This window comes from Myotis daubentonii, chromosome 2 (assembly GCF_963259705.1).
Source record: "Myotis daubentonii chromosome 2, mMyoDau2.1, whole genome shotgun sequence".
Taxonomy (NCBI): Eukaryota; Metazoa; Chordata; class Mammalia; order Chiroptera; family Vespertilionidae; genus Myotis; species Myotis daubentonii.
The window spans coordinates 42,703,570-42,719,754 of NC_081841.1; the positions used below are offsets into that span (position 1 = coordinate 42,703,570).

General features: G+C 37.9%; 1 protein-coding gene across 5 annotated transcripts in view; it reads left to right on the top strand.

The window, feature by feature from the left end:
* Positions 1 to 16,185, top strand: part of LRRK2 (leucine rich repeat kinase 2) — a 123,059-nt gene that overhangs the window by 40,294 nt on the left and 66,580 nt on the right. For all 5 annotated transcript variants that reach the window (XM_059682578.1, XM_059682574.1, XM_059682575.1 and 2 more), the window contains 5 exons: positions 4,664 to 4,808; positions 4,949 to 5,088; positions 7,386 to 7,514; positions 7,589 to 7,759; positions 14,948 to 15,206. In XM_059682578.1, the coding sequence (XP_059538561.1) occupies positions 4,664 to 4,808; positions 4,949 to 5,088; positions 7,386 to 7,514; positions 7,589 to 7,759; positions 14,948 to 15,206 (844 nt within the window). The remainder of the gene's footprint in view (positions 1 to 4,663; positions 4,809 to 4,948; positions 5,089 to 7,385; positions 7,515 to 7,588; positions 7,760 to 14,947; positions 15,207 to 16,185) is intronic.

Genomic DNA, 16,185 nt, shown 5'->3' on the forward strand with positions numbered 1-16,185 from the left:
CATTAATGGAAATGATTTCATGTGATGTAATATACTTTGAAAAATGTCATGAATTAATTAGAATATAGCCTGCAGAGAGATCTCCTTTACAAATTCAATTTCAACTGAAATTGTCATGTAATTGTCTATGATATATTTAAAGCATTTATACTTAAACCTTAATATGATCCTTGAATATAGCAATATAATAGGTTGAATTTGATTCTAGGTATATTTGATCAAAGTAAGGATGTGGAAGGAACTGTGTTAGGCATTGGGAAGCCAAAAATGAATACATTTTAGTACCCTCTGTCATGGATCCCATAACCCAGCGAGGGGAATAAAGGCATGCATGAAACCAGTTGTTCTACATGAGCATTTATGAGCTCTCCTAGCTTTATGAACAGTATTCTAGGAACTTAGAAGAGGCAGCAGTTCATTTTTTTTTTCATGGCATGTGTTTGTGAGAAGCAGGAGGTACCAGAAACGCCTTAAGCTAGTTCTGAGTCTAGTTAGCCCAATGTTTTCTAAAGTTATTGAATATGAGTGTGATATAGTTGACAGTGAGGAGTCAAGAGACCCAGATCTGCCAGTAAGGACCTTGATGCCAAGAAATCAGTCAACTCCTATGTCTTTTTAACAATTTTTTTTGCTATATAATCCCAAGAAATGTGGGCTGAGAGCTTAAAACAGTTTACACTTGTACCTTGAGTTATCAGCTCAAAAGTTTCAATCTCAATTTTTCCCATTTATAAAGTAGGGCTATTAATAGTCTGTTTACATTATAGGGTTGTTGTGAAGATCAAATGAGTTAATATATGCGAATATCTGGCACATAGCAAGTGCTCCATGGGTTTTGGCATTATCCTCATGGTTGTTGCTATTGTTGTTATGGTGACTTGAGGTTGTGTCATGGTGGAATTCCATCCATGAATAGAAGAGTCATAAGAAGAGAACTTTGGACAAAGTTTGATGTTGAAAGAAGAGATTGTAAAGGAGCAGGGCAACAGAATGGCTTTGGGGGCATATTGTGTCATGGAATGACTAGGGGCATATTGTGTCATGGAAATCAAGGGAGGGAAAAGCAGCAAGTCAGTTATTAAAGGACTTTTTTTTCTTTGAATGGTTTGAATTCAGAGTGGTCAGGATCGAAGTCTGATTATAGGAAACTAAGGGGTGGGGAGAATGTGGAGTTAGTGGGTATAGACTTTTAAGTTTAGAAATGAAGGGAAGTGGTAGCTTGATGGAATGGAAGACCGATTTAATTATGCTCTGTCTCCCACTTAGAAGTATTTTTTTATCTGAGGAGAATGTCAGCCCCAGGCCTGAACTGTGGACATCACTCAATGTTTATTACACAATGCGTAATATCATCCTCAGAAGAACCCAGCATTATTAGGATCATTCAGCTATTTTATTTTATTTTTCAGTGACAGTTGACATTCAATATTACTTTATATTAGCTTTAGGTGTGCAGGATAGTGGTTTGACAATCATAACGTACAAAGTGATTCCCCGGACATTTCAAGTACCGCCTGGCATTAGGATCATTTTAGAGGTGAGGAAGCCAAGATGGATACTGAGCCATCCCTCTAGCTTCCGCTTGCACCACTTTTAAATTTTTAAATATTTTTTGAATAACACTGTCTGAATAAAGACCACTTGTGAGAAAAATGTTATGCAATTCATTTTAATGGTTCTCAAATTCATGGAACTGTTAAGTGATGAGACAGGATTTAAACTCAAATTTAATTGGCTCTAAAGTTGGCTTACTACCTAGAGATTTGTGAAGATGGAAACAATGGCAGGAAAAAGGGAGGCAAGGCTAGAGGTGTCTTGTTGAAATGCTAGATGAAATGATGTCCCACTGAACAGTGAGTGAGGCTAAGGAGGAGAAGAAGTTGTTCTAGGTATTTTCATCACAAGCATTCTTTTGCCACAAACATCTTGGCTGCAAGTATTTTTGCTGAGTGACAAATTGGTGCAAAGGCAATTTCTCAAAGATAAACAGTTGATGGTTTGGTTTACATTTGACAGACTTAATGTATTTTAGCTAGTTGTGGTTTTGGTTTTAATTCTCCATTGACTAAATTCTTGCAGTATTCCCATTGTTATCCCATATAATAAAAGCCTAATATGCTAAGTGTCCAGTTGTCTGGTCATCCGTTCAACCAATCAAAATGTAATATGCTAATGATATGCTAAGGCCCTCAACCGCTTGCTATGATGTGCACTGACCACCAGGGGGCAGATGCTCTGACTGGTAGGTTAGCTTGCTGCTGGGGTCTGGCCGATCAGGACTGAGCATGATGGGCAAGACATGCCCTGGAGCCCTCCCATGGCCCCTCCCTGGCTGGCCAACCTACCACGTCTCTCCGGCCCCAATCATTTACTGGTGGGGTCCGTCAGCCTGGCCTGCACCCTCTTGCAATCTGGGACCCCTCAGGGGATGTCAGAGAGCTGATTTTGGCCTGACCCTGCAGGACAGGCCGAGGGACCCCACTAGTGCCCAAATTTGTGCACTGGGCCTCTAGTATTATATAAAGCTTAGCCCAGTGGTTCTCAACATGTGGGTTGCAACCTCTTTGAGAGTCAAACAACCCTTTCACAGGGGTCACCTAAGACCATCAGAAAACACAATATATAATTACATATTGTTTTTGTGATTAATCACTATGCTTTAATTATGTTCAATTTGTAACAATGAAAATACATCCTGCATATCAGATATTTATGTTACAATTCATAACAGTAGCAAAATTACAGTTATGAAGTAGCAACGAAAATAATTTTATGGTTGGGGGTCACCACAACATGAGGAACTGTATTAAAGGGTTGTGGCATTAGGAAGGTTGAGAACCACTGGCTTAGCCCTCTTAATGGTCTCTATAGTAAGGAGTAGACATGGTGATCCTAAAGTAGTGGATGACAAGTACTATATATGAGGCCAGATTGCAAAACCACATGTAAAGCCAGATTTTATACTATGTTGGAAAATGGTAATGTAGTTTGTAAATCCTTTGGTGTGCACAGTCATCCCTTCCACCATCAACACCAAAAGTTTACCAAGCTATGGAAAATAGGAAAGGTGTGGCTACTAATTCTCAACAGTTTCAAGAGCATTAATTTTTGCTTCTTTGAAATTGATATCTCTCTTAAGGAAGGAAAAATTAGTACCTAAAGTGAAAAAGTATGAAGCTAAACAAGGAGACGAATCCACAGCCTATAAAGAAAAAGTACAGTATAATACTGTGAATGAAAGACTTCCAAAACAATATATGTTCATTTTTCGCAATTAGGTTTTTAAAATTTTGTTATTAATTTTTCATGTTTTATTTTGTCCTTTATAGTGTTTCTTATTTTTTGTTATTTTATCTTTTATGGCAAAATTGCCTTATAGCCAATTGGTTGTGCCTCGAAAATGTTTTCAGCATTTACAGTAAACATGCTTAGGTCAGGAGTTACCAGACATGTGGAGGAGAAGGGCACAAGGTGAGAAAATGATGCTTAGCCACACCCTATTCACAAAAAGATGCTGAATGAGGACAGTTGCTAGGCACGGAGGGACTAGATTGGTAAAGGAATGAACGTCTGTTCTTTAACAGAATGGGTGGGAGAATGGTGACAGGGTAGAAGATGTTGGTTGAGAGGTTTTACACCTGGCTTGAAGCCACTTCAGCTCTATGGTGACCTGTGCTGACATCAACCAGAGATTTGGAGTGGGGATACCATGAAACCAGTGTCCGTGAAAGGAAAAGTCCTGGTAAGGATAACGTTGTCATTTTTTTTGGAAAAGAAAGCTATTTATTTGGTGGACATGTGCATCATGGTAGAAGTTAGGAGAGCATCATGGAAAAGCAGAGAGGATCAGTCTAAGAGTTAGCTGTACATCACCAATGTCCAAAGGAGGGGAGGTATGGCTGTGATTGTCATGTGGTTGGAAATTGTGTTGACTGTGTTATTCTCAGTTAGTGTGATGGCCTGGAAAAAGAAGTGGCTTTTGTTAAAGAATATCATAAATAATGACAAATCACCTGGAAGAATTGAGATGAAAGGTTGGAAGTGGATTAAGATCCTGGGCTTTGAAGGCAGACACATGTATGTTCAGGTCTCAGGCCTGACACTTTTTAGCTGTGTGACTTCAGATCTGTTCCCATGTCTTTAAAGTTTGGTGAATCTATTCCATGAGGTGGTGGAGGGGAAATGAACAGATAAGGCATGTAAAGCACTTAGAGAGTAAATTCTCAATTAGTATTTTCTATAGTGACAAGCAGCATTGCATTTTCCTGATTAAACATGCAGGCTGTGGAATCAAACATCCCTGACATGGTCTTAACTTAGCAACTTACAATCTGTGCGACTGTAGGAATAGTTATTCAAGCCCTTTAACCATTTGTGAACTCATCAGTGAAGTCAGTAGAGTATGATATTTAATAAGATTATGAAAATGCATGTAAAGTATTTAGCCTGACATGGAACAGGTACTCAATATGTATTGAAGTATTAGCTTTTTAACCTTAATAACGAATAATAGTAATTATTAGTATGAGGCAGAATCAAGGATATTAATCTTTATTTAAATACTTTTATTATTTGATCAGTCTATATAACTGGCATTAACTAAAATAAGTACTAAGGACTCATTTTTAAAAGCAAATATTTTGAATTGTCCTTTTGATTTTAGTTCATTGGAAATCCTGGGATTCAGAAATGTGGATTAAAAGTAATTTCTTCTATAGCACGTTTTCCTGATGCCTTAGAGGTGTTATCTCTGGAAGGTGCTATTGAATCAGTGCTGCAAACACTGAAGATGTACCCGGATGACCAAGGTTGGTTGGTACAATTTGAACGCAGGGTTTACAGTAGATTTTTATAGGCCTTTAGCTGCTGGTGGGGTGTCTTTAAAGTTTTTTCTTTAGTTTTGAGATTTAAAACACTTAATATTGTTTATTTTTCCCCTTTCTTCTAGAAATTCAGCGTCTGGGTTTAAGTCTTATAGGATGCTTGATTACAAAGAAGAATATAATCCTAGGAATTGAGAATCTGCTAGCAAAAATTCTGGTTTCCAGTTTGCAACGATTTAAGGATATTACTGAATTACAGACTAAAGTATGTGCATTATCTTGAAGGGAATTTGATCTTGTGCAGATTTCTCTTTCAGAGAAGGTGGTATAATTCCCACTTAATGGAGATATTCTAGTTAATTGAAAACCATCTATCATTTTGTAATATTTTAATTATAGAAGGGGAAGAGAATTGGATTGAATCTCTAAAGATCCTATGTTTCTTCATTAAATCTCCAAGATCAGCTTGTCTATTTGCCATTTGTCTTTTCCATGAAGAGCAGAGACTGTGCTGAAGAGATTCTAGGTAGCTGAGCTGCATTTGCTTAGAGTTTGTATAAATAGAAGCTATAATTATTCTGAAGTTTGTCATTCTCTGTGTTTTGTTGTGGGCTGCTTACCTGTAGTATTTTTGCTCCTCAAATTTTTTTCTTGCAGTGAAACAATATTAAAAATTTTTTTCATCAAGCAACATTTAAAATATGATATATAATCAATCACTGTTTTTATGAGGAATCCAAGATATTGCCTTAGGGTTAATTAAGGCAAGATTTAAGAAATACATTCTTTCGCCCTAACTGGTTTGGCTCAGTGGATAATAGAGCATCAGCCTGTGGACTGAAGGGTCCCAGGTTTGATTCCAGTCAAGGGCATGTACCTTGGTTGCAGACACATCCCCAGTAGGGAGTGTGCAAGAAGCAGCTTACTGATGTTTCTCTCTCATTGATGTTTCTAACTCTCTATCCCTCTCCCTTCTTCTCTGTAAAAAAAAAAATCAATAAAAAAATATATAGTAAAAAAGAAATACATTCTTTCAAGTCCCCCCTCCCCTCCAACCCCCGTTCGAATGTTGGGAAAACAAACAGTTTCTTTAAGATTTCTGCCCTGGTTGTGGTTTTTAGTAATAGAGTTTGCAACTTTCATAAACCATGCTCAGCAAATAGTTTCACAAATGGAAGCATTGACCAGGAATAAAAATGTCTTGGCTCTAACCTTTGCAGAGACATTATTAGTAAATGAGATAATGGATATAAAGTTTTCAATTATGAAGTGCTGCTGAACACACAATATTCTTAGATTAAAAACAACAATATGCTTTATAAATATGCTCTTTATAATGTGCCTCTACCGAGACTGCTTAACGCCAAGGAAGAATTGGTTAAAAGTAATCCAAGGGGAAGTATATGGTTTTGTGCAGGTATGGGACTCTCAGTGACTCAGTGAGAAGTCATCTGGGCATAAATTCTAGGATTCCTATAGTAGAGGTCGCAAACTATTGACCTCATGCATTTAACCTGCCAACATACTTTATTTGGCTGGTTCAGTGTTTATGTGTTTTTAATTTGAACTAGGTGCCTTCTACACATTCATTCGCATTACCTACTTTGCCGCTGCATTTGCGTTGGCAGGGACCTCTGCTATAGAGGTGGGTGGACCATATGTCCCTAGACCTGCATAAATTAAGATTATGCCTCTTATCAAATATTAGGAATTATTTATAGGAACTCAGCATCTTAAGTGCTCAAAATAATTATTTTAATATTTTGATGATCTTATTAATATATGAAATTGAAAGATGTTAAACATCAAAAAAGTTAAGCTGATCTTTGGTGAGTTTACTCACACTAAGTAATAGAAAAGACAAAAAAGTTCATTCTTTCCTTCAAATCTCGCCTGGGTGGAGAGCCCAGAACTCTTGGAAATAGGTTTAGGTGGTTCTAAAAAGGAATGGCATGACTGATCAGTTCTTTATAAATAATTTGCTTCAAGGATGTAAACTTCAGAGTGCCTTGAGAGCTTCTCTCAAATACACTAAATGTGAATGAGATCCACGGGCTCACATTTGTCTCTGAGGTTAAAATTTTAGAAGAAAGCGCAAAACGTTGGGGGAAATGCTGCTGGGTTATCTATAAAACCCAATTGCAACCTCATAATAAAAACATAATTTTACTGGCCTGTTTGGTCTGCAACACTGCAGCCTGTGATGTTTCCACCCCGATGAATACCTGGCTTGCATCGTGTAGCAATAACTTCAGTCAGGAATCTTTAAAAGCTAAATATTAGTGAATTAGGAGTTTTTCCTGCTTTGCTAGACAACGGTTTGTTAGCATTTTATTTTCTGTGTGCCTGCTCTGTTTCTTAGTAATGAGAGAGCAAGGTGTATTTATAGGATTATTTCAAGGTTTGTAGCTTTAAAGTACACACCCAAAAAATACATCTACTTACTTAAGCAAACAATTCAGGTTTTTAGTATCAGATCCACGCTTTTTTATATTATTTATTTATTCTTTTTTTGCTCATAATTGCTTATGTTTCCATTATTATTTTTGATCACACTTGCAGGGATTTCAGACAGTCTTGACCGTGCTGGAATGCTCAGAGTCTTTTTCCAAGCTGTTGGTGCATTATTCCTTTGACTCAGTAATATTCCATCAGATGTCCTCCAGTCTCATGGAACAGAAGGATCAACAGGTACCAAGTTCCTCCCCTGCGTGCTAACTGTCATGTATTTAGCCAACTCTAATCCTTATTTCCATTCTTTTTAGTTTCTAAACCTTTGTTGCAAGTGCTTTGCAAAATTAGCCATGGATGATGAGTTAAAAGGTGTGATGCTAGAGAGAGCATGCGATCAGAATAACAGCATCATGGTTGAATGCTTGCTTCTGTTGGGAGCAGACGCCAATCGAGCAAAGGAGGGAACTTCTTTAATTTGTCAGGTAAACTTTCAAGACGACCCTTGTTTTATTCTGTTGACGCTGCCACTGTATAGCTCTTACTTACATCCCATTATTCCTTACCGCAGAATTGGCCAGTTTATTGCACAGCTCCTTGTGATTTGTAACAGGAGTTTCGTTTGTGGAATTTCAGAGGCAATAGGGACCTTAGGCATTGTTGTGGGATCCTTCATTTTACTTGTCTGCCTACTTTGTTAGGTTGATTAGTAACTTTTCAGATGTTCTCCTGTGCATCTCTATACACATTGTTCAGCAGCCACACTCCCTCAACCCATGGCTTTATTTGGTATTGATCATTTTTCAACCATTTTGTCTTCATTTTGTATTTCTTTGCCTAGAAAGTTCCCCCCTCAAGGTTATTGCATGTGGCCATGTAGGCTGGTACCGAACACCTCAGGGGCCTTGTTCACATCCCCTGTAATTGCTCCCACACAGTTGTGTAGCACTGTGGTCCTGCCTTCCTTCTCTGCCTTCCCTCCTGCACTGAGCAGACACATCTATGTAATTGTTCTACTTTCCTTAAATTTCTAATGGAAATTCTCTTTCCTGGATAAAGCCCTCCTCATACTCCCCGACCTCCAGATAAAATAAAGGTTTACTTCTTCTTAAGTCCATGACAATTTATGCACTCCTCTTGTATCTCTTCTGAGTTGTCTGAAAGTAGAAATCTACAATGTCCAGTTCTCAGTATGATTCAGTAAGTATTTAGTAAAGTGCATTGCATGTTTTTAAAAGTCTGTGTGTGTGGTATAAATTTTGGAGTCTCTGATAGCATTCAGGCAGTATCATGTATATTTTCTAGATATTTAATAAACAATTCTACCAAAGCAATTGCGTAATGATTTAATATATATTATTAGATGACCGGCAGAGTATTGTTTTCTAATAATTTATCTTTAAAGTCTTTATTTAATTTCTCACTTGCCTATGGATTCAAATCAGTTTTTTCAACTGTGAGATTAAGTTAGTACTAATTAGCAATCTGTATAAAAGAAAACTAAACCTGTTACTCATTTTCATGCATAATTAATTTATGCATTAAAACCAAATAATCAAATTTAGTCAAAAATTTTAAAGCTAGCAATATTAAAAAGAGTTGCTTCTCTATTTTAAAGGTAACTAAATCATTCCCCTCAATAACTTAATGTTTTTATTGTGTATCTTTTCTGATATGTGCAGATCACTGCATTAATGTTTTTGGGTATTCCAAGAACTTAGAAGAATCTTCCCCTAAAAGCACCTGAGTGCAGGTACTCTACATTTTCCATAGGAAGTGCATTGTACTTGTCTCTCAACTTAACCAACTCTTTCTATACAAAAGCTTTTTATTTTTCTTCCCATGTTCTTTTAAACTTAATTGCTTATATATTATCTTTTATTTTTAAAAAAATCAGATCTTTAAGTGAGTGAGTGTATGAACTTTAAAGAATTTGTCCTAGTTGTAAATTTTTTTAGCCTATCAAATAATAAATTGTGATTAAATATGTGGATAGATTGATTGAGCATAGCTTATTGTGTACTAGTGCAAAATAAGATAATCAAGGCTGTTTATTTATTTGGCAATGCTGCATATTTAAGGACTAGTCAGAGCAATGGTGAGTGATTCTTATTAGGCTTTCTGAGGAGATTTTATGTTGTAACTAGAGGCCCAGTGCACGACATTCATGCACTGCGGGGGGGTAGGGAGTTGTACCTCAGTCCGGCCTGCTCCCTCTCCCAGTCTGGGACCCCCGAGGAGTCCTTAGTGCCTCTGTGGAGGCGGGAGAGGCTCCCGCCACTACCACTGCACTTGCCAGCCGTGAACCTGGCTTGTGGCTGAGCAGCGCTCCCCCTGTGAGAGAGCACTGACCACCAAGAGGCAGCTCCTGCATTGAGCGTCTGCCCCCTGGTAGTCAGTGTATGTTATAGTGACCAGTCCTCCCACCATTCAGCCGATTTGCATATTAGCCTTTTATTATATAAGATGGGCATGATTGATAGAGAAGAATATGGAAGATTATTCTGGGTATGAAAATGCATGAATAGAGACCTGAAGATAAAACTCTTCAAATCATGGTGGGAAGAACAAGTATAATGAAGTCTGAATGAAAGTATACACACTTTTGTGGTATTCATGACCACCTGGGCACCGCTCTGTGTTCTTTCCACAATTTAATCCTCATCACATTCTTAGGAGTGGGTCCCAGTTATCTCCATTGTTTGGGCAGGAATTGAGGCACAGAGAGGTTAGGTGAATTGCCTGATAACACTTCTCCTGGTAAGTAGTGCCTCCCGAGTGTCTGGTTTAAATTTTTTGTTTTTGTTGTTTAGAGTTTGACAGAAAAATTCTTTAATCAAAACAAGTTTACATGTTGACACGGCTTAACTAGAATAATCTGTACAAATTTTGATTGTGCTAAAGACCAAACAGATGTAATAGCAAGAGTTCCTCCAAAACAGTGAAACTCCAGTTACTGAAATAAGTTAATAATTGATGATAAAAAAAGTATCTATAGATGAAAACAATTATCTGAGAAGTCAAAACATACAATGCACGGCACATGCAAACACTGAAGTATTAAAAGCCCCTTTCCCATATTGAGTTTCAAAGAACTACCAACTGACCTATCAAATTATCTTAGAAATGCCATCTGTTAAGTGATCCTTAAGTTCTGTGTGTAAACCTTGGTTCACCCTGATTTAGTCCATATATGTGAATATCAAAAACCACTCCTTTGTCTTCTTGCCTCAGAGCAACAAATGTTCCCACTCTTTGCAATCCTATCATGTGAACCACACAGAAATAAAAATCCCCTCTGATATAGCCATGTTTTCACATAGGTTAGTTTTGTTATATGGTATTTACCTTGATTTATTGCATAAGTATCATGGATTGTTCTCCAATTAAAAAGATACTACTTAGTGACTTATTTATTTAAAAATATATTTTATTGGTTTTTTACAGAGAGGAAGGGAGAGGGATAAGAGCTAGAAACATCGATGAGAGAGAAACATCGATCAGCTGCCTCCTTCACACTCCCCACTGGGGATGTGTCCACAACCAAGGTACATGCCCTTGACTGGAATCGAACCTGGGACCCTTTAGTCCCCAGGCCGACGCTGTATCCACTGAGCCAATCCGGTTAGGGCGTGACTTTGTTAATGAGAAAGGCAGGTGTGGGTGGGTGGGAAGAGATCAACCAAAGAACTTGAATGCATAATACGCATAATGCATGGACACAGACAATAGGGTGGTGGAGGTTTGGGGTGGGGGGCGGGGACAGGCTATGAGGGGGTCAATGGGAGAAAAAGGGAGACATACGTAATATTTTCAACAATAAAGATTTTTTAAAAATTCAGCAATATCTCAAAAACTTAACTTTTACCCTGGCAGGTGTGGCTTAGTTGGTTGAGGGTTGTTTCATGCACCAAAAATGAACTTTCATCATTTAGTTTTCAGTTTCAGCTGCTATTGCCTGTAAAAGATCTGAGGTGGCTGAACCCTAGAGCCAGGTTCATTCCCAAATACACCCACTCTGCTCTATGCAGGAAAGGCATATGGCTTCACTGAATTCCTAGCCACGGAACTAAATTACCCTCTAAAGTTAACATGGGTTTTGTTACACCCCATTTGTTTGTAGAACAGTTTGGATATCATATAAAAAGGCATAGAGACCACATATTGCTACAAAGCAGCAGGATGATTGAGCACAATGCAGACCATGGTAAGATTAACTTTAGGGAGAAGAAGGGAGGAATTATATTGAAGTAGCATTTATCTATCGTAAAAATGCATAACTTCTACACAACCCACCAACAGTGGAAAGACAGTCTGATAAATTCAAGGTCTGTAAAAACTATGCACAAAGCTCATGATAGTTGGGAAAAGAGGAAAGGTTTATTTAAGTAGTCATTTTAAATATGTAACTTTTTTCTATTATCAAGTACACATGAGCATACACACACTAATTGAGAATATTCTACAACCACTGTCTCAGAAGCAGTTCAGCATTTCCTAAATGGATTTCCCTCACATTTACTGTATAATGTAGCTGTTACTACTGCACAAGTACAAGTAAGCAGTGTTTCCTTTGAAACAAAGACCACGGGATTTTATCCCTCAAACAAGTTTTAAACATCCAAACCGATGCTTATAAAAATTTAAAATTTTCAACAGTGAATATTTCAAATTGAAACTATTACATACTTCTCAAATGTTTTTTACGTCCCAGGTGTGTCAACCTCCTTATCTAGCGTGGAGTCCTGCGGAGATATTTCAGTCTCTCTCTGCACTGGATGGCTTTTTCTTACCGCCGCCTCGGCTGTGCCTTCTTTGTTGCTTTCTCCATTATGTTGTGGTTGATTTCTGTCTTGAGCATCAGATCCTCCATGTAGCGTCTTTGAACCTTTTTGCTCTTTTCGAGACTTTGTTCCCTGGACCTTTTCTTCCCTGGATCTTTGGTTTTATTTCCTTCCTCGTGCTGTCTTTGTTTGGCAAGAGATTTATTCACCACTCGTGTGATTACAGAATCTCCTTCACCAGCCAAAAATGTGTTCTTAAACTTGCTGTACAACATTGTAGGCGTTTCCATGATAATCTGACTCACTTTGAAGCGCCATCTTTTTTTTTTTTTTTCCTAGTGTTGTAATCACCTCTGTGTTTCTGAGCTTGTTGCATTGTGAGCTGGTGATGCAAATGCAGCCAAGGCCTCAATACACCTGTCCGCTGCTTTAATCTCTTGTCTACGCAGCAGATTCATGGTAGTCGTGTTGCTGGGTTGTTCATTCATTCTCAAATGCTTATATCAAATATTTGGTTTGGATTGCTGGCTGCATTAATTATAAATTAGAAGAGGAGATAGAAGACTTCAAAAGATAATAAATTATACTTTTAAAAACTGATTATATTATAAATTATCTTAAATTATTATTTAAATATAAAACTGTATTTATGAGCAGTACTTTTTCCTCTCATGAAGTTGAAATTACTTTAATAATTTTCTTTTGTCTAATATACTTTCTTTTTTAATATATATTTTATTGATTTTTTTAAAGAGAGGAAGGGAGAGGGATAGAGAGTTAGAAACATCGATGAGAGAGAAACATTGATCAGCTGCCTCTTGCACACCTGCTACTGGGGATGTGCCCACAACTAAGGTACATGCCCTTGACCGGAATCGAACCCGGGACCTTTCAGTCCGCAGGCCGACGCTCTATCCACTGAGCCAAACTGTTTAGGGCTATACTTTCTTATATATCTCTTTCTTCCTGGCACCCTGTGCATAAAGTCAGTGTGGATTGTTTGGGTCCCCCAAGGACAATATCCCTACAAAAATGTATTGAGCACCTTCTATGTGGAAAGCACAGTGCTAGATAATTAGTGAAAAATATGAAAGGGGTTACCTGTTTCAAGATGTTTATTTTTTTCTAAGTGGATGTTGTGAGAGGAGAGAGAATAAAACATAAATCATCTTAATACAAAGTGAGCAGTAAGTGCCATAACGTAGAGATAAAAGTTGGCTGGGCTGCAAGAAAAGACATTTGTAATTGAGTTTTTTGGCCCTTCTCTCCCTCCCTCACTCCCTTTTACCCAAATTCCCTATGGGCCCTTAAAGAGGATTTTAGTAATTTTTCTAGTTAAATTACATATATTCTTAGGCATTGCACTAGGCTACAGAGGTACAAATTGAATTTCAATAGCATTCATGCCTTTCGTTCTAGTTATAAAACAGATGGGCATGTCTGGTTCAGTGTGCTAAGTACTATGTGAAACAAAGTGAGATGGGAGCCTGGAGGAAGAAGGGAGTGTGTGGCCTGGGAGGTTGACAGCAAGGACTCACTGTGCAAGAGACTTTGAAGCTATTCCTTGAAGAACGAACCTCTTTTTGTTCATTTTGTCGGTGAAGAGCTTAGTTGAGACACTTAGGCAATAGAAATAGCATAAATGGAGGTAATGAGATTTGAAAAATTGTAAGTGGTGTTTAGGGGAATATCGTGGAGCAGAGGGGTTTTAGAAGATTTTTAAATTGGACCGTACTTGGTCATATCCACAGTAGAAAGGTACTTTAGTGGCTCTAGGGAGAATATGTTGAAGGTGGGTGATGCTGGAGACTGCTGACCTGGGACCTTGGCTCTTAGGGTCTTCCTTTCTTTTCTCTTCTTCTCTTTTCTTTTCTTTGTCCTTAATTTTGGGTAGTGAAAGGTGCACAGGCTTTGGAGCCAGAAGATTTGACTTCAACTCCAAATCTCTTATCAACTATCTCTAAGGGTTTGGACAAATCACACATGTTTTCTAAATATTAAACTATAAAATGGGTAATCATTTCTGTGGCATAGGGTTTTACTTTATTTTATTTTTGTTTATTTTATTTTTTTCTTTATTGATTAAGGTATTACATATGTGTTATTGTAAGGATTATAGATCCTATCTGGACAGGATTCAGCACAGTATCTGACATATCATATTTCCACTATCTGTGACTTTGAACTTCTATTTGTCAAACACTCCATTCCATGCCTTAGAGAAGCTGTCCTGAGCAGGGCCAGTGTGCTGTGCTTCAGGCAGTGTAGGCTTCTCTCTGCTTACAGTGGACACTAGCTTTTGTAGCACTAGTGAGCGAACCCACCTGAACACAGCTCTGAAAATGCAACACTCGAAGGAAGGTGGAAAGCCGAGAGACAAGATATATCCTTGTGTGATAATTCAGATTCTTGTCCATAGGAGTTCAGGAAAACTAGAAATGAGTGATGTCTGTCTTTTGCACACGGCATTAACGAACATTATAACATTTATATTCTGTTACAAACGAAGACGGGGCAGTAAGCATTCACTGTGCTGAGGCACTAGTATGCCAGATATCTTCCAATGAAGAAACAGATGCCCGAAAAGTGTAAGCCTCACCTGCACTTGCGTAACTTCACGTTTATGAGCTGCCATATTATATTGCCTCTCTCATGATAACTGACTTCCATGTGGCAGATCATTTGATTTATGCTTCTTTGATAGGGATGGTGCTAATCTTATTTATTTTCCTAGTCTATTTCATGAATGGGTTTTGCCTTATTTTATTTTGTTTCTATCTAAATTTAAGAGTGTAGAGAAAAATGACACCAGCTTCAATGTCCCAGTCTCCCAAAGGGAAGAGGTACAGGCTTTTAGTAAGCTTATATGTGTACTTTTTTCCTTAATAGGTGTGCGAAAAAGCAAGCAGTCCTAAACTGGTGGAACTGCTACTGAATAGTGGGTCCCGTGAACAAGATGTACGGAAAGCACTGGCAATAAGCATCAGGAAAGGCGACAGCCAGATCATCAGTTTGCTCTTAAAGAGACTTGCCCTGGATCTGGCCAATAACAGCATATGCCTCGGAGGATTTTGTATTGGGAAAATCGAACCTTCTTGGCTTGGTCCTTTATTTCCAGACAAGACATGCAATTCAAGAAAAGAAATAAGTAGGTATTAAAAGGAACACTTCGTATGTCTTATTTTTAGTTGTATTTTTTTTGTCACTAATCTTTTAGTTTTTCTTCTAGATTGGTACAACGTAAGCCAAAAATATTGTAAGGGTTTGGGTATCTTTTTCTTGTCATGAAATGCTTGAAAGTGATGTTATATTTAAGTTTCTTATGATCCAGCAAATGCATATTTTATAAAGATAGTGTAAGACTGTGGGATCTTTCTGAGGGGTTACTTTTCTTTTTAATATATTTTATTTATTTACTTTTATTTTTTAAAAATTTTAATTGATTTCAGAGAGAGAAGAAGGGGGGAGAGAGAGAGAGAGGGAGAGAGAAAGAGAGGTGAAATATTGATGTGAGAGAGAAACATTGATCCGTTGCCTCCCGTACATGCCCTGACCAAGGATGGAACCCACAGTCTCGGTGTGTACCCTGATTGGGAATCGAACGTGAGATCCTTCAGTGCACCAGACGACACTTCAACCAACTGAGCCCCACCAGCCAGGACTTTTTTTTATATATTTAATTTTTATTATAAAAGTAATTCATACTCATTTTAAAGATAGGGAAACAATCATAAGGAAGAAAATAATAACTTATCCCTTATAGGCAATGATGTAGATTTCCCCTATACTTTTTATTTGTTTATATATACATATGCATCTAAATGTATATGTAGTAACATATACACTTTCATTTTCAAGTTAACATACTATTGGTTCCAATATTGTGTTCATTATTAGAACTAGTCAATACTTCTAACTCTAGGTAAGGCCATAACTGCCAAGAAAATGCATCTCTGAGTGTTAGGGTACTGCCTTGGGATATTCCCAGCTGAAATCTGACACCGGCTCCATACCTGGAGGCCAAGGAGAGACGAGGAAAGAGGCAGACTACCAAGATTGATCCCTGGCAGTTTTAATGAACAAGGGAACTTAACATACGAGGCTTGTCCGGGCAACTGCAAGATGAG